This window comes from Macrobrachium nipponense, chromosome 25 (assembly GCF_015104395.2).
Source record: "Macrobrachium nipponense isolate FS-2020 chromosome 25, ASM1510439v2, whole genome shotgun sequence".
Classification (NCBI taxonomy): domain Eukaryota; kingdom Metazoa; phylum Arthropoda; class Malacostraca; order Decapoda; family Palaemonidae; genus Macrobrachium; species Macrobrachium nipponense.
In genome coordinates, this window is record NC_087214.1 from 41,992,055 (window position 1) to 42,019,226 (window position 27,172).

General features: G+C 44.3%; 2 protein-coding genes across 9 annotated transcripts in view; one reads left to right on the forward strand and one right to left on the reverse strand.

The window, feature by feature from the left end:
• LOC135198933 (cytoplasmic dynein 2 intermediate chain 2-like) overlaps window positions 1-8,688 on the reverse strand; it is a 30,225-nt gene extending 21,537 nt beyond the window's left edge. Inside the window, exons 1-6 of the mRNA XM_064226851.1 lie at window positions 8,489-8,688; window positions 5,975-6,053; window positions 3,784-3,883; window positions 2,923-3,047; window positions 1,849-1,970; window positions 655-767 (exon numbers count right to left, since the gene is read on the reverse strand). Of these exons, the coding sequence (XP_064082921.1) occupies window positions 655-767; window positions 1,849-1,970; window positions 2,923-3,047; window positions 3,784-3,883; window positions 5,975-6,053; window positions 8,489-8,547 (598 nt within the window). The 5' untranslated portion in view covers window positions 8,548-8,688. The remainder of the gene's footprint in view (window positions 1-654; window positions 768-1,848; window positions 1,971-2,922; window positions 3,048-3,783; window positions 3,884-5,974; window positions 6,054-8,488) is intronic.
• LOC135199408 (uncharacterized) overlaps window positions 1-27,172 on the forward strand; it is a 309,751-nt gene that overhangs the window by 110,369 nt on the left and 172,210 nt on the right. The gene's annotated exons all lie outside the window — the stretch shown is intronic.

A 27,172-nucleotide genomic window follows, 5' to 3' on the forward strand; every position in this document is an offset into this window, starting at 1 on the left:
GGCAGATGATGACCACACCCTACAAAAATTAGTTTAAGGGTCTTTCTTGTAATACAAGAGCCAAGGGTAAAGTAGGTCTGAAAAAATATATTCCTTATGCTTAGCTTTTAATGCTGCAATAAATAAAAAGCAGTTTAGCACAACCACGAGGCATTTCTGGAGTTTTATCAGACTTGTACAAAGAATTTGCTCTTAAATGAAACTTTCAAGCTGGGGAATGACCAAGTTAAAAGAGGTGGAAGGGAATAAGCTTAATGGGGGAGACTATAAGCAATCCAACGGGGATAAGTTTGCTGCAAAGGACCTTCAGTACTATCTACATTGTGCTACACAAGGCACACAGTACTTGGAACAATATATAAACTAGGCCAAAGGTCAAGCTCTGGGACTTATGAGGTTATTTAGCAATGAAAGGGAAACTAAGAGTAAAAAGGCTTGAAAGGTCTAACAGGAGGAAGATGAAAGCAAGAGAATATGAATGGAAATAACAGTAAAAGGAATAAAAGTGATTACAGCTAAGGATGCTGCAAAGAATCTCACGTAATGCCTATAGTATACAGTAACATCATGTGAGGTGCACTGACAGCAACTGAAATATGATCAAGGATATCATAAAGACATTAACTACAAGAAAATATATTCAACTATACTTACCACTGTATGTCCCTACTGCGAAAACAGCGGGGTTATTTGGATGGAAAGCTACACTGAGTACACAAGACGATACTTCTATGATTTTTTCTGGCTGATTGCAGTCAAAATCGCTCCTGTAAATGCAAGTCTTATTAGATTTTTGGACTCTTCTGAGGAAAACCTATAAGTTATTCAAGTATTCAAGTATCTTTAGTATTTCTTAGTACACAAATCCTCATTCTATATGAATAATTTACTAACATAACTATATCCAAATACTTTTAACCTATGGACTGTGTACTTAATCACCAAAAATAGAAAATTTTAAAAGTAATTTGTATTATCCCCTAATATACAAACCTGAAATTCTGTACATAGAAGTTGAAACCTATGTAAAGAACCTCAGGTTTGTATGTTAGGAAAAATACAAATGACTTAAAATTTACTGTTTGTTCCTACATAAATACAAACTTTGTTCTTTACATAGGATTTAGCTTCTACATACAGAACAAAGGTGTGTATTCATGTAGAATAATATAAACAGCAATTTCAACTCACAGAATGATTTTAACTGAAAATAAAGACCCCACACATTTGTTGGCTTTCTATTAAATAAAAAAAGAACCTCTTTCATATACAGTACTCGACAAGATATTAGGCCGCTTAGCATCAAGTGGACTAATATCTTGTTGAGTACTGTAGAATATTATAAAAATCTGTGCAGATGAAATTTTGAACTAAGGACAAACTATGCTGTTGCTCAAAACCCAATTATAAGAGCTTGATATTCAAGATTTCCTAACCCAGAGAGATGTTTCACTAATACAGGCAATCACTGGTTATCGGCGGACTTGGTTCTCGGTGATCCAGTTTTATGTGCTTGTCTAGCGCCATTAAAGTCAGCGATTTATGGCACCATGATGGGCAGAGTTCCTCAGTTGTCAGTGCCATAAGGATGCTTATGGCACCGATAACCGGTTATTGCCATAAATCGCTGAGTTTTGGTTAATGGCGGTTTTCGCTTATTGGCACACCCCTCAGGAGCAGAACACCCGCCAATAGCCAGGGACTATCTGTATACAAAAGCAAACTGACACAAAGACTTCCTTTTGAATGTCAAACTGGGGGATTAAAAAGCATCTATCCACTAGCACCTGTCCTCTAGATTCTAGTGTGCTTTCAATAAATCTACCATATTGAAAAGTAAGACCTAACCTATTAATATTCCATGTGGTTATTACACCTTTGTGGTCACACCAGTCTTCATGATATCTGTTGCCATAGACCACCACAATCACAGACCCTGTGCAACTCCAATCAATGCCCGTCACAACATGCTGGAATAAAAACAGTAGATACAGTAAGGAGACCCTGCACCAGTTTTTTTTCTTTCTTTCCTTCTTTAAATCTTCAGTTGAAAACCCTTTTGGACAGAATCAGCAGATATAACAAGCCAAAGGGAAATCAAGCTTGCTGAGAGAGACAAGTTATAGGGAAAAGTGACAAATAAATATGATGGTATTGAAAATAAGAACCATATACAGGCAGTCCCCAGGTTACGACGGTGTCGGCTTACGACTTTCCGAGGTTACGACGCTTGTCAATAGACGTTATTTCCAAGGTTGCGACGCATGTTCCAGGGTTACGACGCCTACAAATATTGTAAAATAATCAATATTTGAAGGTTTTTTTGGTGAAAAATGCCATAAGAATGCAGTTTACATAGTTTTCCATGCACCCAAAGCATTAAAAGTAAGGTTTTCTTAGGATTTTTGACGATGTTCCGGCTTACAACGATTTTCGGCTTACGACGCGTCTCAAGTACAGAACCCTCATCGTAACCCGGGGACCGCCTGTAGTAGTATCTGAATTCATGAAATATCAACAGAAAGCATAGGTAAACCACCTTAAAATTAACATAAGTGAAAACTGCTGTATGTATATTCAAAATCATATGTAACACTAGAAACTCGTGCTTATATACTACTGTATTATCAATAAGAATTCTTAGATTCAATACCTAAAAAGCTGTGTAAAAAGAAAACTAGTACACATTACTATATTGCTATCAACATCTATAACGTTCCTTGGCAAACTAATTCAATTTATCTCAAAATTATAGGCACTAAGCATTGAACCATATTTAGTATTATGAGTTTTATTTGGTCACATAAAAGTGTAAATCAGTTGAATAAATCAAATAGTAATTGAATGTTAATAAATAACAAATTCTAAGGAAAAGAAAATACTACGTATATTCTTACATTACGATGTAAGAGTACTACTCACCTCACTCTGAATCTGAACCAGACGTAGCGTATGCAAAACCTTGACTCCTGACGACTCTTCTTTCTCCATCAGTGAAAATCCATCGAAAGCTCTGCTCCGATTTTGTCTCTCTATCTCCCGAATAACTGAAAAACGGGAGCAGGATTGAAAGGACGATACTACATGCCAATGAAATAGAATGGAATTTCAAATTTAGGCCAACGACAAAGTGCTGAGACATGTGAGGTTGTTCAGTGATGAAAGGGAAATTTTATAAAAAGGTTTTAAAGATATAACAGAAGGAAAACCTCACGGTTACACTATGAAACGATTGTTAGGAGAGGGTGGAAAGTAAGATGGACGAAAGAAAATGCGAACGGAGGTACATACACTAAAAGGAATGAAAGGGGTTGCACCTATGGGCCAAAGGGATGCTGCAAAGATCCTCAATTAATGCCTAATGTACAGCAAATGAGGTGCACTGATGACACTACCCGACTATGGGAGTTACAGGCTAATGAGAAAAGAGACTAATGCATGTCTGCATACTATTAGAACTCATAAGTGAGGTCAACTTGCATTGGACAGCTTGTAAGTTAAACATAATGCAATTACCATACATCACAAATAAATAAGAATAAAAATTAAAATAAGGACAAAATATATTCAAAGTAAGAAGACACATCAGTAACAAGTAATGCCACTAAGACAGCCCCTAAGGTGTGGGTACCTATAGATTGTTATAGATAATAAACAGCTAATTTCCATTTCTTACTCAATTTAACCTTCTTGAATAAATGTGAACATTTCTGCTTAAACTAGTGCCTGGATCAAACATTCATTAGCACAAAAAACATATTACAGAAGCATTTTAGGTCTCACCTTTGGGACCAACATTCTTAAGAAACATCAAGAGAGATTCCTCATTATATTCTGGAGCCTTTGAAGCATTTGACTCCTCTTCCTCTGTCTGAACTCCTACCTGAGAAAGACATTACAGAGTTAAATTATTATTCTTATGTATTATTATTACAGTGGAACCTCAGTTTTTGTACATAATCCGTTCCAGAACCTCCCATGAAGTCCGAAATGTGTGTAGTAATCCAAAATAATCATTCCCATAAGGAATAATGTAAATACAATTAATGCATACCAGACATCCAAAATTATTAACAAAATACGTTTTATAGAGAATAAACACAATGAGAAATAAATATAGTAAATGGCTAATGTAATGAATAAATGAACATTTAACATCACTCTTACTTTTATGGAAGACACTTGTTCGCGTATGGAAGATGGAGAGAAGGTAGGAGGGAGGAGAGGTTATTGTTTGGAAGGGGAATCTCCCTCCAGAAGGACTTAAGGTATCAAGGGCCTATCTGGGGTTACTTCTCTTTGTTTTTTACTGGAACTATCTGAGTTTACTTCCCACCTTTGTTTTTTACTGACACTAGTACCACCTTGAGAGTTACTGGACCCCTGTTGCACAACAAAACTGTCCAGAAACATTTGTTTCTGGTGTCTCTTTAAAACTTGCCTACAGTGAAACAGGGCATTGTCATTAAACATGTTGGAGACACACATTACATCTTTGTTGGGATGATAATTTTCCACAAAATATTTTACATCATTCCACGTTGCAACCATGTCCTTAATCACTGAAGTAGGCACATTATGTATGCCCATTCACTTTCCGAATTTTTCAAACTAGCCTCTGCTGGCCTTAAATTTACTAACAGCGGCACTTGTTATAGGCATTTTCTCACTGAGATCAGCATACAACATCCTCCAACACTTTTCTACAAGTTCTTTCTTAAATTCTATAGTGTTTCTTGCTGCCAAATAGTACTAAATGGTGTTCATTGGAAAGAAGTAACAGAAGGTATTAGGAAATACAGAAAGAAGAGATCAGTTATCAAAAAAGGAAAATACACTTACAAATTAATAAATAAATAGATAAAAACGTAAGTAGTAAATAATTAAAATGCAAGGAATTGTACTATGTATTAGGGTAGTAATGCATTGCACCTTTGCTGGAACTTTTGAAGTTCCAATTGTACAACATCCTCAGGGAGACTGTTCCACAGTTCAAAGGTGTGAGGAATAAAAGGTTAAGCAAGCACTACAATTACACTCAGGAAAAAAACAGCACCTTCTGAAAAGGTCAGACTAGTATTAAACGTTGAATTTTCTGGCTGTGGGAAGATTTTATCAAGAAAACTACATACATCACGAATAAGGAAGATAGCTGATACACTTGGTGATCAGAAGCTATGCAGAAGGTAGAGTCAGAGAATAGAACACAGAATTTAGGCCAAAGGCCAAGCGCTGAGAACTATGATGAGGTCATTCAGCGCTGAAATGGAAATTGACAGTAAAAAGATTTCAAAAGTGTGGCAAGACAAAAACCTCACAGTTGCACTATGAAACAGTTGTTAGAAGAGGATACAGAGTACTACAATGGACTAAAGAGAATATGGATGGTGACACACTAAAAGGAATGAAAGGGGTTGCCGCTAAGGGCCATGCAAGGGACGCGGCAATGAACCTTAAGTAATGCCTATGGTGCATCACATGAGGTGCACTGACGGCACTAACCCCTTACAGTGGAAAGCAGAGTCAGATCTCAAAAGACCAAGATTTCTCAGGCAAGTGATGAGAAGAGAAGAGATGAATGCAGTCAGGACTGTTATTAATATCAAGAGTAACCACTGAGTAACATTCTAAACTCTGACAAGATTGAACAGAAGATTTTAATCTTAATTTATCTATGAAATTTATGAAATTCATCCCTTACAAATTCCTTCAGCTTTTTGGTACACATTATGCATTATTTTTCCTTTTACATGGCATTTCTCTTAGAAAGTTAGTTTCTGTATTGCATTTCCTTTTACAGTATACTTGTACTGTATTCCTCAGAAATTCTGTCAGTCCTAAGCGATATACGTACCAAGTTTGCACAGTTAGTATGTAAATCAAAATACGTATGTACAATATCTCATTTGTACTAAATCAATTACAAGTATCTAATATATACACATGCAGAACTAACAATTGCTCCTCAACTCACATCTGATAATTCCAGAACCTGGCTGCTTTGCTCTGCCGTTTGTAATGGATCAGTTTGGGCTCCACCCTCAGCCAGTGATCTGCAATGAAAATTAGTAGCTGTCTTATGAGCAAGATTAGTCTTCCATTAAATATTAAATAATTCAAATGGGTAAAACTGAAGCCCTATATATTGTATGTGCAAAATGGGTACCGTGTTAACTAGTGCCTTGGGGACGAACATCACAAAACATAAACTAAAGACAGTAAATATCATAAACACAAATGAAAGGTACAAAATCAAATAACAACACAAACAAAAGATGGTAAATATAACAGTTGGCAACTGGCAGGAACCATGCCACTGTAGCGGTCTTCAGTTTTACCAAGAACCGTTTAGTCAATTGATACAGGATGTAAAAAAACAGGTAACATGGACTTCAATGAAATATTTCAACATTTCAAAATCATAATCTTTCCTAAAACATAAATGATCATTTTGAAAGTAACTCAGTGCCCTGGAACAAACATACTCAAAGGGACATTTGAATGCACCAAAAATAAGAAATTTAAAAAAAAGCATAGAAAAGATAGAGGTATTCAAAAGAAAGATCAAACCAAGGCTCAGAAAAACCTTGGTCATTACAACAACAATTACCATAAGCTGGTTGCAATGCATCAGCCATATAATACAGAAATTGGCCAGAGTGAATTAAAACTGACCAGAGTAACCACAAATAGGCTAGTAAATGTCCACAAGAATAATGCATGTTGATTTGTCACCTACAACGCAGCATCTTACCAAAGTCAGCAGGCTTTGTTATATCAGACCCCCCAAAACTTTGATATAGAGTACCTGTACAATCATTTATCTATGGAGCATCACTATGCTGTGATAGTACATAATGAGTTAAAAGCCATTATTTCCAAATACAAAAAAGGCTAAAAAAACAGGGAGCTTTGGACCGTTTGCACATTCCTCTTTAGCCAAATGAATAAAAATACTTCTTTTTCTCATAAAGACAAATTGATTACTTTTTTTGTGAAAGTCCAGAAAATCATCGAACAACTTTTGGCATGAATATAGCAGTCATGTAATGGCTGTTTCACTAAATCTGTAAGCCAAACATTGGGATCTTCTTAACGGCTGTCTCTCGATCGTACAGTGCACATTCATAGTGACTAGGTGATTCCTGGGTGGTGAACGACCTTTCAATTTGTCTTTTTAAGAAAAACAAGTATTTTTATGCAGTTGGCTGAAGAGGACTGTTGTGCAAAAAATTGGAAGCTCTCTGTTGTTTTTAACGTTTTTTGTATTTGGGAAAAATACACTCATATACACATTATTGTGGCTTTAATTCTTATCACTTATATGTATTCCATACACCAGAAATTAACATTCAATGATGTCAGCTATTAAACTCACAAAAAATTACCCTTACATTTTACTCTAACAATTATTTACTGTTTTAAAAGGTGCCATGCCCAATTAATCAACAGGCTATGTAGCCTAATCACAAGATAAGTACATAGAGATTTTATTTAAAAAAAATATTTCAATAGGCACTGGTAGACTTAATAACAGTTAAACAAATTAACCTAACCTAAACTAAGGCCACAGGGTGCTCTATCTTGGTCTATTTTATATTCAACCAACTCCTAGGATAATCTATGTCGGTAGTGGGCAATGGGTCTATGCAGAAGTCAACAGGCCTATCCAAAATGACTCTGGCCATAATAAATGTTGTGCATTGACAGAAACAAAAGTGACCTAGGCCTAGTCGTCCCACCACTCCAACGCCATGGAACGAAACTTCATGACTGCGATCGACTGAAATTTGTGACAGCCTATCCTTCCTCAATAGTAGCCTAAGCCTACACCTACCTCAAGGACAGATACTGCAGGCCTACACAGCAAGCAAACCTAATCTATTAATAATAAATTGATGTTTCTAGTAATATGAATAAAAAAAGATTTTCATTTCATTTTAATGTATGAAAAGATATAATGCTACTTTAAAATGCTACTGAATAGTTAATGCGAAGACTAAGGTTGAATAGGCATAGGTTACTACTAGTCATACCCTACGGGCCTACTGTAAATTAAACCTAGGCCTATAATAAACCAATATATTAATTCAATATAGATAATTTTGCACGTTTTTAAACTAAATAAATAACCCATAAGTAGCCTGAGCTCAAATAGGCATGGGCTACTAAGCCTAATCCATAGCCCTAGCCTATAAGACTACCTATACCTAGCCTAGTTACTATAATAAACCATTAGGCTATATGAATGGAATAGTACCTAGTAGGTAATTCTGCAAGTTTTTAAGGCAAATAAATACCTATAGTAGTAAGTAGCCCAAGCTTAAACAGGAATAGGCAATTAGGCCTATTCTAAAGGCCTACGTATTCTAAAGGCCTACGTAAACAAAGCCTCCCAGGCCTACCAAGGTAGCTAATACCTAGGCTAATAGTAGCTAAACCAAGGTGGGTAGTACCTTATAGGTAGGCCTAATATATTAATTCTTACTGCTCAGTTTTCCAATTCGACACGAAGCTCGCGCCTTCTCCACTCTTCTTCGAAAACATATTTCCTTCTTAAATAAAATTAAACTTCTTAAATAAATGAAAATAGTGAAACTTATAAAAGTCAAAAGTCGAAATTTCAAGTTGTTTACAAAGCGAGGAATTTTGACAGTTGTAGTAGTAGCTCTCGGGTTGGGGGAGGAGGAGAAGAAGATTTCCTCTCTCACGGCTCCTCAATTTGTTTATGATTCATTTATTCTCGTTTATTTGTCCTAATTATTATCGAATTTGATTGCGCTATTATTATTATTATTATTATTATTATTATTATTATTATTATTATTATTATTATTATTATTATTATTATTATTATTATTATTATTATTATTATTATTATTATGTGGCTAACTATACCTCGCCATTCTTAACATTTTCAGTGCTGGAACCAATTATGTCATTTGGCCTTGACTTCTTAATTTCTCAAGATCATAGGTCACTTTAAAGGTCACCAATTAATTTAGATGATTCTTATAAAAATTTAGGAAAAACATATTTTCTTTAACAATGGCTAAAATTTCAAATGCCCCAGACCATTTTTAAACAACAAAAATTATTTTTCCTCAGATTCAAAAGAATAATTTTGCACCGTCACGAATCAAATCGAACTTTAAATCACAGCAAACTATCTTTTATTGCTATCTATAAGCTTCGAGAAACCTTTGCTTATCCATTCATAAATAGTTGTTATGCAACCAATGACAAAAAAAAATGCCTTTGATAATCATACTACAGCGAAACATTACTATGCCTTTATCGTGTAATGCTCGTATCGAGTGGCTCCAATTATTATTTTTGTTGTTGTTATAATGTTGTTGTACTGTATTGTATATCGTATCATATTTAACCGAGAAATGCTACATATTCACGAGTCTGTGAGTGTAATTTCTAATGATCTGATATTAATATATGTATGTATGCAGATTAAGATATCAAACGTGTGTCAATATGACCTTTCATCCTTTAATCGCTCTTCTCTCTCTCTCTCTCTCTCTCTCTCTCTCTCTCATCCTCGTTCATCTTCTCTCTCTTCTCCTCTTCTCTCTCTCTCTCTCTCTCTCTCTCTCACTGCTGATATCTGGTGGCATGTGTTAACTGGGTACCAGATGGTGGCTGACCAGTAGGGTCCACCTCCCTCCCTCCCCCCACCCCATACCATAACTGAAAACAACAACCCCCCTTTTCTCTCTCTCTCTCTCTCTCTCTCTCTCACCCTCCTATCTCTCTCTCTCTCTTACAGATAATAATAATATAATAATAATAATAATAATAATAATAATAATAATAATAATAATAATAATAATTTTGGCTTAACAAGGTCTTTCATATATATATATATATATATATATATATATATATATATATGTGTGTGTGTGTGTGTGTGCGTGTGTGTGTGTGTGTGTGTGTGTGTGTGTGTGTGTGTGTGTGTGTGTGTGTGTAAAAATATATATACATTTCATTAGAAGCCCGGAAATAAACTTTCAAATTAATATTTCAGTCATTTCAAATTCGATGACAATCAGACAGTACATTTGTGGGTCTCTCTCTCTCTCTCTCTCTCTCTCTCTCTCTCTCTCTCTCTCTCTCTCTCTCTCTCCAGTTCGGACACATGTGTTTCCGGGAACCATGCACGTGCAACGCATGATAGTTGTTTATTGATCAAAAAGCTAATTTTAAATGATTATTTGACCAGGTGCGCAGTACTTCATGTTTCAAACAGCTGTTATTGGCCTGAATCCGGGTGAGCTTTACTTCGTCATGAATAAAAATATGATTAAAATATTGATAGAAAAGGTTTATTGTTGCATATTTTAAAGTGTGACTTTTCAGAATGTTGAAACAAGCATATTCCCAAGGCGTACTATATGTAAATCTATCTGAGAAATAATATTAATAAAGATTAAATGTCAATAAGTTGACAGATCAACATGTATTTTAATCATATAATGGGTGGTCAACAGTTGGTGACTAATTAAGACACGTAGGTACCTACGTAAATGAAACCTGCAAAGCTAATAGGTCTATAGGTGCAAAATCACACACAAGCAGGACATCAATTTCCTTAATAACATCTCTAGAAAAAAGAAAAAAGAAATAGCAGAGTCATCATCACGCTGGTATGAATCATTACAGGAGACCATTATGAGATGTCCAAGTCTGCAAAACATCACAGGTATCCCGGATTCAAGTTATATAGACTGTAAAAGTGATAATAGGATGTAAAATTCATTTGTAATAAACTGTAAAAGTTATAACAGACTGTAAAAGTTAGAGACGGTAAAAGTTACAATAGACTGTAAACGTTAAAACAGAAAGTAAAAGTTTTAACAGACCGTAAAAGTTAAAACAGAAAGTAAAACTTTTAACAGACCGTAAAAGTTAAAACAGAAAATAAAAGTTTTAACAGACCGTAAAAGTCAAGAGAGACTAAGAGTTATAACAAAATAGGAAAAGTTATACGTAAAAGACCGTAGAGTAATAAAGACTGTAAAGTTACGACAGACCGTAAACACTCATAGACTGTAAGTTATATAGACTGTAAAAGTTATAACAGACTGTAAAAGCCATCCTGTGACTTATACTAAGTAACTGACTCAGTCTTTGAGTCAGTTAATTAATGAGTACGTTGATCATTCAGACATTCGGTCAACAGTCTGTGAGTCAGTTTTAGTCAAATTCAATTGTTGATCAGTCAGTGAACAGACACCGAATAGGACGTCCGGTCTCGTCTCTACAGGTATTTAATTGTGGTTAGATTGTTTGTAGGCCCATTTAATTATTATTTTAGGCCCATTTGCGTCTCGAAGACATACGATATAGAGGTAGGCCTATTTTTTCTTTAATATTTCAGGGCCGTTTGTTAGGTAGTACCTCACATACAGACAGGGAAGTGATACCTATTGTCTCTGTGATTACGTCGTTTAACTAAGGATAATTACGCTGTGATTAGGCCCATAGGCCTATTTTTTATGGATTTTTCATATTTAATGATTAAATTGTATGTAGGTTTATAGGCCTATGACCAGTAGTACCTTGTTTAGACTTCATTTATGCCTACCTTATCCACATAGGCCTAGGTAGGCTATACCTATAGCCTACTATTAAGTATGGTGAACATGTATAATTGCGCGTAGGCCTATTGTGTTGTACTGTTGATAATAGACTTTTTACCTATGCTACTCTATGGTAGTAGGTATAGGTAGGCCTATTGTGTAGGTAATTGTACTTTTGTTGCCTGATTGACTTACCTAGCTATATTATAGGTACCTACCTAGGTACTATAGTATATGATACTCTACGTTAGTAGGTAGCCTATAGATAGGCCTACCTAGCTATTGCGTAGGCAATTGTTAAGTCTAGTCTTTGGTAGCCTCCCCAAGGCCTATGCCCATGCCCAGCTCACGTGTGGGTACCTTTACTAAATCAGAAAGGTTAGGCCTACTCTTCATAGGGTTTCGGCAAGGCATACTAGGTATGCCAAAAGAAGCGTGTTATTTCTACAGAAGCAGTCTGCATGGACTGCAAGCAACGTAACCGCGGATACGACATCCACTAGGGATTGGGGCGTCCAATGTATTTCGCTGTGTTTAATAATGGCCCCCAGGGGTTACGTAATTACAGTCGTCCGAATAAATATTACTTAAAATTCTTGTTCAGTAGGTAAAACTGCATAGAAAAACAGCAACTGCCATATTCTACCTAGGCCGCAGCGGATAAGTACCCTGGATCTACCAAAAGCGTTAATATCCTACAAATCTAGGCCTACCCATCTGAATTTTATAGCCTGCAGCTCCTGACTCACACTAGCCTAAGGTCGCAAGTACGAAGGCGGCAGCGGCTAATTTTGGACTATGCCAGTGGGTTTAGTTGTCATAGGCTATAGGCTATGACTGGTGAGAGACATTTTGGCCTACAGAATCTGAATAATTACAGATGGCTGTGATTTAGACTAACATTTACCTTAGGCTTAGTGAGCCTAGCCAGGCTACAGACCGCAGCAAGTTACATTTTCATTCAGATTGTTATTAATAGAAAATGGCATGCTAGGCTAGAGCTTGGCTGCATGTGAGCTCTGATTTAGGTGAGGTTGTTATAGGGGTAAATCTGCAGACTACTGTCGCGACCTGGTGCCTGGTACTAGTCGATGACCAAGATTTAGACTGTTTGGTAATGGTAGATCTACGTAATAACTCCGCGTTGGGTATCTCTATGGAAATTACAGTTTCCTATATTATTTAGATTCTTTATTAAGAATTTAAAAATTTTTTTTGGGGAGGGGGGTTGACTGTAACTAACCCCCAGGGATCCAGTACTAAACACAGCAAAATACATTGGATGCCCCAATCCCTAGTGACTTTCGTATTCGCAGGACTGTTTCTTGCAATATGTGAGGAGTTATTGCCTAGAATTACTTTGGTAATAAGTATGGTATATACCCATTTTTCATGGAAACTGGTGTATTTGCCGAGGTAAAGGGCTGTGGTAGCAGTGTACAGTTTCACTATCTTAGGGAGCAGCCTCACATTTCGATCGATGTAGGCTAGGTTGGGGCTGATCCTAAAATTAGAATTTTCCCACAATTTCTATTGGGTAAATGAAAGGTATCAATTTTTGAGATGAGTTTCATTTAGTCTAGTTCTGATTAGGCCGTCATAGGCTAGGATGAAAGGGATGCTCATGCATCGATATTGCCCTGTTAATTTGTATTTCCAGTGTGAAACGCTTGACTGTGTATCTTTAAAATTCATAGCCAGTATTGTTTTATCAAATATTTCAGTCAGTTCTAAGACATTTTGGTATTTTATTTTTCAACTACAGACAGTCCCCGGCTTACGACGGGGGTTCCGTCCTTGAGACATGTTGTAAGCCAGAACATCGTCAAAAATCCTAAGAAAACCTTACTTTGAATGCTTTGGATGTTTTAAAAACTATGTACAGGCAGTCCCCGGTTTAATGTTCTGAGGTTAAGGCGCTTTTCAATTATATTCATCAGAAATTATTTCCAGGGTTACGACGCCACAACACTGATCTGGCAGATGAAATATGACACCAAAAATGCAAAATAATCAATATTTGAATGTTTTTTTTTATGAAAAATGCAATAAGAATGCAGTTTACATAGTTTTCAATGCACCCAAAGCATTAAAAGTAAGGTTTTCGTAGGATTTTTTATGATGTTCCGGCTTACGACGATTTTCGGGTTACAACGCGTCTCAAGAACGGAACCCCCGTCTTAACCCTGGGACTGCCTGTAATAATCATAATTGCCTAATTTTCTTGAGAGATCATGTCATATTCAGTCAAATGGGCTGCCCAAGGATGTCTTTTGAGATAATGACCGTCAATCAATGATAATAGTTTCCTCAATTTTGATGTAAATGAATCAGTGATGTGGTTTCTTAGTTATTTTCTTTCCCTAGTTGGTGCTTTTTCGTGCAGTTTTAACTTCGTTCAGTCAGAAGTTGTTGGATTTGGCTAACGTCTCATTACTGGTTGAATTTGACTAACGTCTCATCACTGGTGCTTCGCAAGTTATTTTTAATAATTCGCGAGAATGCATAAAATCCATTCTTTATATTGTACCTCCATTCATATTCTCTTTCTTCCACTTTACATGCCACCCTCTCCTAACAATTGTTTCATAGTGCAACAGCCAGGCTTTCCTCCTGTTATATCTTTGAGACCTTATTTTATTGTCAATCTCCTTTGACTTCTGAATGACCTCATAGGTCCCAGCAGTTGAGGCCTGTGACCTAAAGTTCGTATATGCCATTTTGTTCAGTGACTGGAGCAGTTGTATCCAAAATTATATCATTATAAGAGGCATCATACTTGTGGATCTAAGGAAGGCACAGTTTTTTATTTTTTTATAATTCCTGATTGTGTATCACATTTATTTGCCTATTTGAAAGATGGAATCATTAACATGAAATACTTTCCCATTTGTTCCGACACGGCATACAAACCTTCGGTCCTTTTACAATAGGAAGGTACTAGCGGCAGCTGGATAGGTCGTAAGCTTTCGAACAAGGGGTTCGGTAGTTAACTGCTTGTCCGACAGGCGCGCACGCGCGACTGGGAGGTAAACAAATCACTTTTGCTTTCGGCCTCACAGCGAGTGGACGTGTGTGTTCGACGCTCTCTGCCCGCTTCTCGTCGTTTGCTTTCCCTGAGTATATGGTTGTGTTTGTGTATGAGTCATCATTGTAAGTACAATCATTTCCTCTTTATTAATCCAATTGTGATTTATTTGATCAATCATGGAATCTCCACGCCCCGCTACCCTCCGGAGATTGTGCCCGGGTACCGAAGGGCGTAAATGCGGTAAGTTCCGCTCGTTCCCTGAAATTGATCCACATATTTTGTGCGCTCGGTGTCGGGGCCGCGAATGTACCCGAGCCGAGCCCTGTGAAGTGTGTATGTCTTGGTCGGAGGCGCAGTGGGGCTTGTACGAAGGTAGGAAGAAGCGGAGGCCTGCAAAGGAGTCGTCGGAAAGCTCTCCCGCGACTCCTTTGGTTACGGACACTTCGTCTTCTTTCCTGCCGCCCGCTCAGCTCCCACGTTTGGCGCCTTCCCCTTCGGGGGGGTTTCTAGGTCCTTCTCCTCACCCGATCTGTCGAGTGTGGAGGAGGGCGCGAGATACCCCGATGTTGAGTTGTATTCTGGGTCCCCTATCCGTTCGTCTACATCGCACGGACTGGTAGAGGATCCTGCTAATCACCCGACCTTTGCTTCCTCAGGTGCTGTTGCCGCGAAGGACGACCTCGGACAGGTGTGGGCATCGTTGGGTTCTGCAGGGCGTGCCGAGTGTCCAGGGGACTGCTCTACCATCTCGCTGGCTCTGTGGCGGTCACGCATGCTACGGTGATGACCACCACCAGACCCTTTCAAACTCCTGGCTATGCTTCACCTCCTCACCTGGTGTACCACCCCACACGCGGTCTCTGTACACCAACTACATCGGTGCAGGGGCCAGTCGCCGTACCACGGGGGAGTGTGATGCCGCCGCCGGGTGCCGTGCTGTGCTGCCTCGACCGGACTTCGTGTGCCCGAAGAGCTCGCCCCCTGGACCTCCCACCAGTACCTAGGATTGTCTGTGCCGCTGGTCCGTCCACCTGGGCCGCCGTACAGCCTGCCGTACCACTCGGCCGTACCTGTCCAGCCGCTGTTCCAGAGCCGTGATGTTGGCCGACCACTTGGCTGCCGTTCCTGTATCTGTTCCTGCCGTCTCCACTGCTGTTCCTGTGATGCCTGCACCTGCTGACGTTGTTCCTGTTCGTGGCGCCGCTGCTCCCGATGCCGATCTGTTCGGACAGGTGCGTCCGGGCCCTGTTGCTTCGGCAACAGCAGCCCCGGCTCCGCCCTGGATGACAGATCTGACATCGGTCCTGAGGAGGCTGACGAAGAAGAAGAAGAAGAGGAGGAAGGTGTCGTCGTCGTCTTCCATCGTCTTCTTCGTCGGTCGTCGTCGTCTGCCGCCTCTTCCCCTTCTTCTTCTAAGGCTCCCCCGCCTAAGAAGAAGAAGGTCGCCTCCCCCCCCCCCCTAAGAAGTCTCCTTCGGGAGCTTCTAAGGGCCCGTCTCGCTCCGGTGAGACGGGGGGTTCTTCCGCTGGTCACCCTGCTCCTTCGGGGGCAGGACCCGTCTCTTCTTCCGCAAGGAAGAAGACTACGGGGAGACCAGAGGAGTGCCGGCTAACACCGGCACTTCCTCGCCTGCTGTTAGTGGTTCGACCATGGCAGCAGGATCCGTCTCGGCCTCTCGTTCGCGAGAGGTACCGAGTGTACGGTCGCCTACCAGCGACCGTGCAGCTAGGAATCAGACCTCTGAGCCAGCTCAGCGTCAGGTTCACGGCACGGAGTGGAAGACTGGTGACAGCCGCTCACGCGACTCTCACCAGACCAGCTCTCGCTCTCGCGGCGAGCAGCTGGCTACCCGGGCGGACGTGACGGTCCACGACCGGCCACGGGCTGAGGCTGGTACCAGCGACGTGACGCGCCGTGAGGATACGCACCGGTCTCACCGTGACAGTGGAGCTCGCCGGTCGCCTGACCGTCACTCTCACAGAGAGCGATCGGGTACGGCGACCAGCACCAGCTCTTCTGACACACGAGACCGGGGCCGCTGTTCTCAGTCCAGCTGTTCTCCACAGCGAGACGGCTCGACCAGGCCTGCAGCTCAATCGTCACCGCGGGTTGACGATCGCCTGCAGTCTTCCAAGCCCACTGGTTCTGCCAGCCGAGCGAAGGACGGGTGAGCGTTTAAGGTCTGCCTCTACCCATAACCTTTCCAACCTCTCGGGTTACCACCGGGCAGGGGCGAGGTTGTGAGGAGTGATCGTGAGGGTTGCGCCCCTCAGGATCCCACCACGACGTCCTACGTACCAGGCACGGTTCTCGGACCGGCCAGGTCGTATGCACAAGTGGCTGGAGGAGACCGAGAGGGTCTGTCGCTGTTCCCCCCCTCGAGGGGGGAGGGTCTCGGGAGCTGCTCCCTGTTCGAGGGACTGGACGGTCCTACTCCGCAGGATGCAGTTACTCCTGAGATTCAGAGGAACTTTGCCGAGGTAATTGCGCTGATTCGTCAGCACAACGACCTCGGGGAAGGATCGCCGCTCCCACCATCCGAGCCCACGTCCCGGCTCGAGTCGTTCTGGGGCCCGAAGAGGGAACCCAGACCGACGGTGGGTTTGCCGCGTTCTGAGCTTGCCGACTCAGTGCTGGACCAGGTAGAATCTCTTGTCTCCGGGCAAGACGGTTCTCTCAAGTTTGGCAGGTCGAGCAAGCTGCTTCCACCTCCTCTGCTGCGACAGCGGCGTTTTTACGTGCCATCTGAGGACCCGATGCCGCCCAAACAGGTGAACCTGGAGTTAGCTAGGCTAACTCCGGGTGTGTGTCTGCAGCAGCTCCTGTCCGAGAACCTATGGTTCTCGCAGCAAGAGGCACTCGGCCTGGAATCCACTGCCATGGCAGCTTTCCAGGCCGTCTCCTGGATAGATCTGTGGTCCCTCACAGTATCTAAGGTCGCAGCCAACTCCGGGGGAATTTCTCCCGAAGATGACTCTGGCCTTTAGGAGACTTTGCCAAGTCTGGGGGAAGAGCCATCTCCTTCCTTGCCCACCAGACGGTGAACCTGTGGGCCAACCTGGTTCTCCGACGTAGGGACGCTGTCCTTACTCGAGTTTTCCAGGGCGGCTGGGCGTGAACGCGGCATTGGGACTCCGCAACGGACCTTTACGGAGTTCCACGTCTCTCTTCCCAGGAGAGATGGTGGACGCTGCGGTGGACAGACGGCGCACTGACGACAGTGACCGTCTGGTTCACCAGGCAGTCTCGAAGGCTTCTGGGCAGCCTCGGACTGCGGCCAAGCCAAAGAGCTCGGCTAGCGCTTCCACGGTGGCTAAGAACGGTAGTCGCGTCGAAGCCCCGGGGAAAGACTCTGTCTTCTTCGACTTCTACAAAGGCGAGCCGTAACCAGCCCTCCTCCCAGCCCTCCTTCTCCCGAGGAGGCCCTGGGAAGAAGTCGAAGAAAGGGGGGAAACGCTAGGGACGGCGTTCCCCCTCACCTGGCGTTCCCCCTCACCTGCTGCCGGAAGTGGGGGGGTGCCTGGCCAGCCATTGGGCAACTTGGCAGCGCTACGGCGCCGAGACCTGGATTGTAGATGTCCTTCGGGAGGGATATCTATTACCCTTCGAAGTCTCGGCCACCCCTCACCTCCAACCCGGTCCAACAGCAGTCGTACGTTCCAGGGTCATCGAAGGACGTAGCATTGAGACAGGATGATCAAGACCATGCTGAGCAAGAGAGCTGTAGAAATCGTCACGGACAGTCACCGGGCTTTTACAGTCGACTCTTCCTGGTGGAAAGTCTACGGAGGCTGGCGCCCGGTGATAGATCTCTCTCCCCTGAACCGGTTCGTTCGCCAGACCCGGTTCACGATGGGAGATGGCACGTTTCCGTGCTCGACTCCATCAGGGAGAACGATTTCATGCTTTCAGTGGACTTGAAGGATGCGTATTTCCAAATACCCATTCATCACAGTCCTCCAGAAAGTACCTCCGCTTCATCCTCGACGGGACGGTGTACCAGTCAGGGCACTTTGTTTCGGTCTCTCAACTGCCCCACAGGTTGTTCACGCGAGTGTTCACTCTGGTGTCTGCTTGGGCCCATTCGCACGGGATACGTCTGATGAGGTATCTCGACGATTGGTTAGTCCTGGCGAGCTCCTGCTCGCAGTTGCTACAGGACAGGGATCGACTACTCGAGTTCTGTCGCGATCTGGGGATCGTTGTGAACTTCGAGAAGTCCGATCTCGAGCCTAAGCAGAGGATGAAGTAGTACCTGGGTATGCTGATCGACACGGTCGCAGGGCGAGTCTTCCCGCAGACTCGCGGATCAGCAGATTTAGGGAGGCAGCCAACAAGTTCCTGTCTCAGCAGGAACAGGTAGCTCAGCGATGGCAAGTCGTGATCGGACACCTGTCGTCACTCGAGAAGTTAGTCCCTCACGGCGTCTTCACCTGCGGTCTCTTCAGTGGAGACTAAAGGAAGAGTTGGTCACAGGCGACGGATCCCCCAAGCTTTCCAGTGTCACTGACACCGGAGTGAGGCAGGACCTAGCCTGGTGGCTGGACGACAGGAACCTCTTAAGAGGAGTGCCTCTGCGCACTCCCCCCCCGGACATGCAGCTGTTCTCAGACGCATCGACCGAGGGATGGGGCGCACACCTGGAGGAGTTGCTGACTTCAGGGAGTGTGGGACGAGAACGACAAGCACCTTCACATCAATGTACTGGAACTCAAGGCAGCGTTTCCTGCGCTCCTCCAAGAGTTAGGGGCCAGGACCGCTTGATGGGACACTCAGTGGTGTGATGTGCGACAACACCACGGTAGTGGCCTACGTCAACAAACAGGGGGGCCTAGTGTCTCTCCCGTTGTACCAGTTGACTCGGCAGGTGCACGAGTGGGCCGAGGCACACTCAAATAGAGCTGTCGGCACGCTACATTCCAGGGAAGAGGAATGTAGTAGCAGACATGCTCAGCCGTCGGGATCAGGTGATAGGGACCGAGTGGTCTCTACACCAAGACGTGGCGGAAAGGCTCTTCGACCTGTGGGGGCGACCAGTCGTGGATCTGTTCGCCACCCGGCACAACAGAAAGCTTCAGGTTTTCTTCTCAGCCGTGCCGGACCCATGGGCAGCTGCAGAGGACGCTCTTCAACACCCGTGGGACAACCTCTTCGTCTATGCCTTTCCCCCGCCCGTTCAGCCTGATTCGCAAGGTGATCAGTCTAGCACTGGTCACCCCCGAATCTCAGGATGATCCTGGTGGCTCCCAAATGGCCACAGGCCATTTGGTATCCGGACCTGCTGGCTCTTCTCGCAGGAGAACCGAGAGAGATTCCCCCTTGGCACAACCTTCTCGCCCAGCCACACGTCGAGCGGTACCACCGAGCAGTCCAGTCCTACGACTTCACGGCTGCTGTTTTATCCACCATCTCTTGCGAACGAGAGGCTTTTCTCGTAGCGCAGCAACAGAGATGGCTGGAAACGTCCGTCAAGTCCTCTGCAGCTGTGTACCCCAGGGGAAGTGGGCCGTCTTCTGTGGTTGGTGTCGTAGACGGGGTCTATCTCCTCTCAGAGCCACTCTTCAGCAGGTAGCGGATTTCCTCGTGTTTCTTCGCCGAGAGAAGCTCCTCTCAGTCCCCACCAGTCAAAGGATACAGAGCGCTGCCCTGGCTCTCGTCCTGAAACTGAGGGGATTGGACATCTCGAACTCGTTCGAGATCTCCTTGCTTATGAGGAGCTTCGAAAGGTCTTGCCCACCCTTTGGAACTCAGGGGCCCCCCTGGCCGTGGGATGTGACTCTCGTCCTTAGGAGTTTGACTCGAACACCGTTCGAGCCACTCGAGAGTCGTCAGACAGGGATCTGACCCTCAAGACCCTCTTCTTGCTGGCCCTGGCATCGGCGAAGAGAGTAGGGGAACTTCATGGTTTTCCTGTGATGTACGACACTCCAGGGATGGGGATCTGTGACGCTCGATTTCGTCCCGAACTTCGTTGCGAAGACTCAGAAACCGTCGGTCCCTGACGACAGGTTCGAGTCCTTCACGATTCCCTCCCTAATGGACTTCACCGATAATGATGCGGATGAGATGCTGCTTTGTCCTGTGAGGGCGCTACGGCGCTATCTGAAGAAAACTCGACACCTCAGGCCTGAGTGTCGACGCCTCTTCGTTAGCACCGGGGTAACCAAGAAAGAAGTATCCAAGAACACTCTTTCATTCTGGCTACGTGAGGTCATCAGGAGGGCGTATGAGGCTGATGGTAGTGACGACATCCGTAACGTCCCGTCCGGAAGAGCTCAACGAAGTCCAGAAGTCAATTGGCCCCTCGTTGGGCGTTTCGTAAGAATCTTCTCCGTGGTGGCAGTGGTCCTGAGGCAGGGGTCTGGTCTAACCAGACTACCTTTACGTCCTTCTACTTCGGGATATTGCCCACAGGTCCTTGGATACCTTTTCCTTGGGACCCGTGGTGGCTGCTCAACAAGTTGTGTAGCTAACCCAGACCCTCGCAGGCTGAAACAGCATCGAGTCCTGGTGTGACTGTGTGGATGGATGTGTGAGTGAGTGAGTGACTGGCTCCCTCTTCCCATCTTTTCCTCCTCCTCTACCTGTGGGTGGCAGAGGGCCACGGTCGTCACTACGCTGGATGAGGACGAGATGCAGGTGAGCTATATGACAGAGCCCCATCCTATCCCTTTTCACTAGGGATAGGAGCAGAATATCCACCACTTCCTCCTACAAGGGGGGGGAAGTGGATGCCTACAAGAGACAAACCCATGACTTTATATTTTCTCCTGTACAGGAACAAGTTCTTACATTGCTGGTACGAAGAGATACGCTTGCCTCTCTCTTAGTACTCGGTCCAGAGGTCTGACCATTGATCCTGCGGTGCACACCCCGATCAATCGGACAGAGGCTTGGATCCCTCCCTCGCTCTTACGACCAGGGAGGCTTCCAAGGTTGGGCGAACACCAGTCTGTTCACAAAAGACTCAGATTCCACCCCCACCAGAAGTGAGTCTTCCTATTGTAAAAGGACCGAAGGTTTGTATGCCGTGTCGGAACAAATGACAATTTGTCCAAAATTGCATTTTCATACAATCAACTTACCTGTCAGATATATACATAGCTAAGACTCCGTCGTCCCCGACAGAAATTCAAATTTCGCGCCACTCGCTACAGGTAGGTCAGGTGATCTACCGGCCTGCCCTGGGTGGCAGGACTAGGAACCATCCCCGTTTTCTATCATATTTTCTCTGTCGCCGGTGGTATCAACATTGTTGTTATTACCTCCTGACTTGGATTCTTTTTTCAACATTTGATCAACGTTTTTCGGCTTTTTGGGTGACGTATTTGGATCGTGTTTTGGCATTCGCTACTGGTGGACTGTTTTTGGAATAACTCTTTTGGAATTTTCCTCAGTATGTCTGATTCTAATGTGAGTGTGAGAATGTGTGTGAATGTAGGCTGCAGGGTGAGGATACCGAAAGCTTCGGTTGATCCTCACTCGTATGCCAGTAAAATGTAGGGGGGTTCAGTGTTCTGCTTTTAACACTTGTAAGGAATGCGAGGGTTTGAATGCAGAAGAGTGGAGACTTTGACTTCTTATTTGAAGAAGTTAGAGAGGGATAGAGTTAGACGACTGAAAGGTGGGAATTCAAGGCCTATTGAGCCTTTCACGGATAATTCTAACCCTACTACTGTAGATTCTCCCTATAAATCTCATTCTCAGAGTGTCTTTTCGGATTCGGCATCGGAAATCGCCAATCTGAAAGCGACTATTCGAGACATGAAAACCAAGATGGCTGACTCGAAAGGTAAGGCTAGTGATAGTGAACATTTTAGTGAAGTGAGTCCTATCAGTGTTGTGGAGGGGGCGTTTGATCGTCCCTGCGGCGCTCCCAGGCCTAGACCTCTTCCAAGCTCACATGCCCAGAGGAGAAGGAAAGTCGAAAGCCTTAAGGAGGTCGTGGGGAATCCCCAACGGTCAGACGTCCCTTCAGCTAGCTCTGCTTCATGGCAGCCAGCTCAAGGGCGCTATAGAAAAAGCGTCCTTCGCGAGTGTTTCTCGTCCTCTCCCTCTCCCTCACCTAAACGAGGGTGGAAGGAGTCGAAATTATCGAGACCGCTGAAGCGTCATATGAAGCAAGACATTGATTCAAGCCCAGAGCGCTTCTCGGATGACGCCCCGTCTGCTATTAAGAAGGCGAAGGTGGCGTCAAGCGTCACCTGACGCTTATGAGGAAGTACACATCATGCTTCTTCCCCGAGTGATGACGAGAGGCGTCATGCACTAGACGTAGGAGAAGCCTCAAGAAAGATATTATTGGCGGTTTCAGGAACAACTGTCATCTCTTGTGGAGTTTTAGCGCCCCGTCGGAAGGACGTGACGCTTCCAATTAAGAAGTCTCGATCCTCTAGCACCTGCTCGAAGAACGGGGGCTTACGAGAGTGTAGTAAGACAAGAAAAGATCGAAAGAACCGTCTTTTTAGAAGTGCAAGCGTCATTTCCAAAGCGGAATCTTAGACGTGACGCTCCGTCCAAGATTGTGAGACGCGTAGGGAAGCCCAATTATAGAGTGAAGCGTCTCCAGACGCGAAGCGTCATCAAAACGTCAACAAGAGACGTCATACATGACGCTCGGAGAGCGGGAAGCGTCATACAAGACGTCTTCTAAAGCGCAAGAGAAGCCGCAGGTTGTGACGCCTTCCAGGTCGATCAAAACGGGAAAAAGGAAAGACTTTCATTCCCTTAGCCCCTCTCCGATCAGGAGTTTGTCTCCTCCAGAAGAGGAAAGTTCTGAAAGGAGAACAGAAACTCAGAATTATCACGAGTTGGAACAAAACTCGGATGATGACGATCATGGAAGAGAGGGCTTGTCCAACTATAAGGTGTTGACTACCCTGCTTCTGGAGGAATAACGGAGACGAGTTGACTCCGGCTGCTCCTCCTTCTCCGCGCTCGCTCTTTTCGAGTACGAAGGCGAGAAGCCTTCGTCTTTTCTGAAGATGAAGCCCACCATCTCGATGAAGCGGGCTTTACACGCCTTAGACTCCTGGATGAAGTCGAAGAAGACTTAGCCAGGACAGTATTTTTATGCATTCAACTTACCTGTCAGATATATACTTAGCTATAGACTCCGTCGTCCCCGATAGAAATTCGAATTTCGCGGCACATCACAGGTAGGTCAGGGTGATCTACCGCCCGCCGCTGGTGGCGGAAGTGGAATCATTCCCGTTTTCTAAGACAGATTTTTCTCTATCGTCGGACTGTAAAACATGCGTTTACGGTTTTCCTCCTGATTTGATTTTCGTGTTTCATCGCCATCGATCTTCTGGGCTGTCTTTTGCAGGGAAGTACTGGGTCTTTGGTTCGGCATACGCTTTTATTAACTTTTAATGAATTTCGCTTCGAAATTTAGAAGAAAATATTAATTGAAACTACGAGATTATCGGTAGACACTCACATAGTTTGCAATAAAGGGAATATTTATTCATTATTACATGTAATAAAGGTTACAACTTTATTGAGGAATATTAAAACTTTAATTTCCTACTTTAGGAAGTCAGAAAAAGCATATAACTAGATACGCTTACTTTATAAGCTTTAATAGCGTGTGTGCTAACGAGCAGTTAGAGTATTAGCAGTACTAGTAGTTGTTGCATCCTCATCACTTCTTTTACTCACCGAAACTACAAATTTATATATGCAAATTTGAAGATAATGGAATGATGAGCTCAAAAGCGAGCTCTAAAAAGGTAAGAAGTGAATATAGTGTTACACATTGAAGTGGAGGGTGCTGTCTGATCGGCTCTGTCTCGCTCCCAGAACCTAGACCTCTTCCAAGCTCCCAGGCCCAGAGGAGAAGGAATGTCGACAGTCGTACGGAGGTTACGGAGAATCCCCACCGATCAGGCGTCCCTCGGCAGACTCTGTAGAACGTCCCAGACTGCCAAGTTCGCCATTGGAAAGGCGTCCTAAAATAGTGGAGGGTGCGTTCCGATCGCTCTGTCTCGCTCCCAGACCTAGACCTCTTCCAAGCTCCCAGGCCAGAGGAGAAGGAATGTCGACAGTGTACGGAGGTACGGAGAATCCCTACCGGTCAGGGCGTCCCCTCGGCAGACTCTGTAGCGTCCCAGACTGCCAAGGATCGCTATTGAAAGGCATCCTAAAGAAGTGTTTTTTTCTTCGTCAGATTCTTCACAAAAAAAAAATTATCCTAAATGTGCAGGAGCAACTTTCAGCCTTAGTAGGAGTTTTTACTAAGGAAACTCCCAGGGAAAAGGAACTTTTTCCTTCCTATAAAGAAGACGAAGGGAAAGAAAGAAGACACGGAAGTTTCGGCTTATACTCGGAGGAGTATGAAGAATGCGCCAAAAACGCCAACCTGGCGCTATGCGCCAGATGCGCCAGATGAGTTTGAGACTCTATAGAAGGTCAGAAGAGCCCGAAGCGCCAGATTGCAGTCCAGCCGCCAAGATGCGCCAGAAACCGCAGATGCAGAAGAGCCGAAATGCGCCAGAAGCGCCACCCTGCCGAAATGCGCCAGAAGCGCCAGATGCGCCATATGCGCCAGAAGAGCCAGCCTGGCGAAATGCGCCAGAAGCGCCAGAGGCGCCATATGCGCCAGAAGCGCCAGCCTGGCGAAATGCGCCAGAGGCTCCAGATGCGCCAGAAGCGCCAACCTGCCGAATGCGCCAGAAGCGCCACTCTGCCGAAATGCGCTAGAAGCGCCCAGCTTGGCGCAAGGAATCACGGCAGCGTCAACCCGGCGCAATGAGCCACCCAAGTGACAAATAAGAGACGGACTTCTTCCCAAAAGACAATAATCCAGGAAGATTTGTTTGGCTTTCGGAAGGATAAGCCTTTACCTGACAAGGGCTTTAGTTGTCGCACAACGCGGCCGTATCCTTGTCAGGACATAGGTCGTTCCGGAGAAAGCGATAGGAGAGGACATCCTTCGTCGGACAGAGAAGAAAGGTGTCGCACAAGCAGCCATCGCTCTTTCCAGGAGAAGGATAAGGTCGTTTTGCAGGATCAACCTATCTCTCGTAGGGACGCAAGTTATCGCACAGGCGTTCGTCGTTCTTGGCGGAGAGTGGGTGGATGTTTGCAAGAGGCCAGTCTCCTACTATGAATAAACAATCCTCTTCGGAATTGGATTTGGAAGAGATTTCGGACTCTAGAAAATCACTCGGCTCCGGGTTTGTCAGATTACAAGACGCTGGCAGCCCTCTTACTTCAAGAGTTTGGGGACTTTTTAAGCCCTACTGCTCCTCCTTCTCCAAGGTCCTTGTTTACAAGCACGAAGGTCCCGAAACAATCATCTTTTATTAAAATGAAACCAACCATTTCCATGAACAATGCTCTCCGATTCGTAGGAAATTGGTTGGAATCCAAGGAGAAGGAGGGGAAGACAGTCTTTACCTGCCCTCCTTCCAGACTATCAGGGAAGAAGGGAATTTGGTACGAGACGGGCAAACCATTGGAGTCTAGCTCTCCCGTCTACTGCAGAAGCAGAATTTTCGAATCTGGTAGATTTCGTATAGGAGACAAGCCTTGTCATCAGCAAAGATCACACGGGGACTTCTGAGATGGACCATCTTCTCAAGGATTGTTTATGTACTTAGAAGTTTTTAACTTCTTAGACTGGTCCCTTGGGGTGTTGGCCAAAAAGACACAAGAGAGGAATCTCTTAGTCCAGAAGTCCTTCATAGTGTTCTTTCCGTATGGACAACAAGGCGGTTCAGAATGGATCAGGAGAGGTGCCCTCTCGGTTTGGTACTGGTATTCTGAAGAAGAGAGTCTTATTAGCTCTTTTCTGACGAAAGCGGTTACTCCCTACTCAGAGGTCATCTCTCTGTATGCTCCTCTGTCGGACCAATTGTTTCCTTCAAATCTTGTAAAAGATATTTCTCATTCTTTGACAAAAAAGGCCACACAAGATCTGTTGGCCAATCTGCAAAGAAATCAAGGACTCGGGTCCTATTAAGAGAGAGACTCGGGCTCCTCAACAGCCCTTCGAGGAAGTACCTCGGCCAGACCCTCTTTTAAGAAAAGAGGAGTGCAGAAGAGAATAGGCCTTCCTTCAGACCTATCAAGAGAGCTAAATGAGACAACAGTCCTTCAAGCACCGGTAGGAGCCAGGCTTCGGAAATTTTTCCGAAGAATGGGCTCGGAGACAGGCAGAAATTTGGTCCCTTTCCGTGGTAACAAAGGGATATATGATCCCATTTCGAGACAGACCTCCCTTGACTACGAACCCGAGGGAACTGTCAGCCCAATACAGGGACCCTGCCAAGAAAGAAGCAGTATTGCAACTGGTAGAATAGATGTTGCAAAAGGAGGCCATTGAAGTGGTTCGGGATCCGCATTCCCGAGGATTCTACAACCGTCTTTTTCTGGTTCCGAAATCCTCGGGAGGGTGGAAACCGGTCCTGGAGGGGAGCGCATTGAGCCGATTTGTGGAGAACACAAAGTTCTCTATGGAAACATCAAAATCGGTTCTTGCGGCTCTTCGTCCAGGAGATTGATGGTCCTCCTTAGATCTACAAGATGCATACTTTCATGT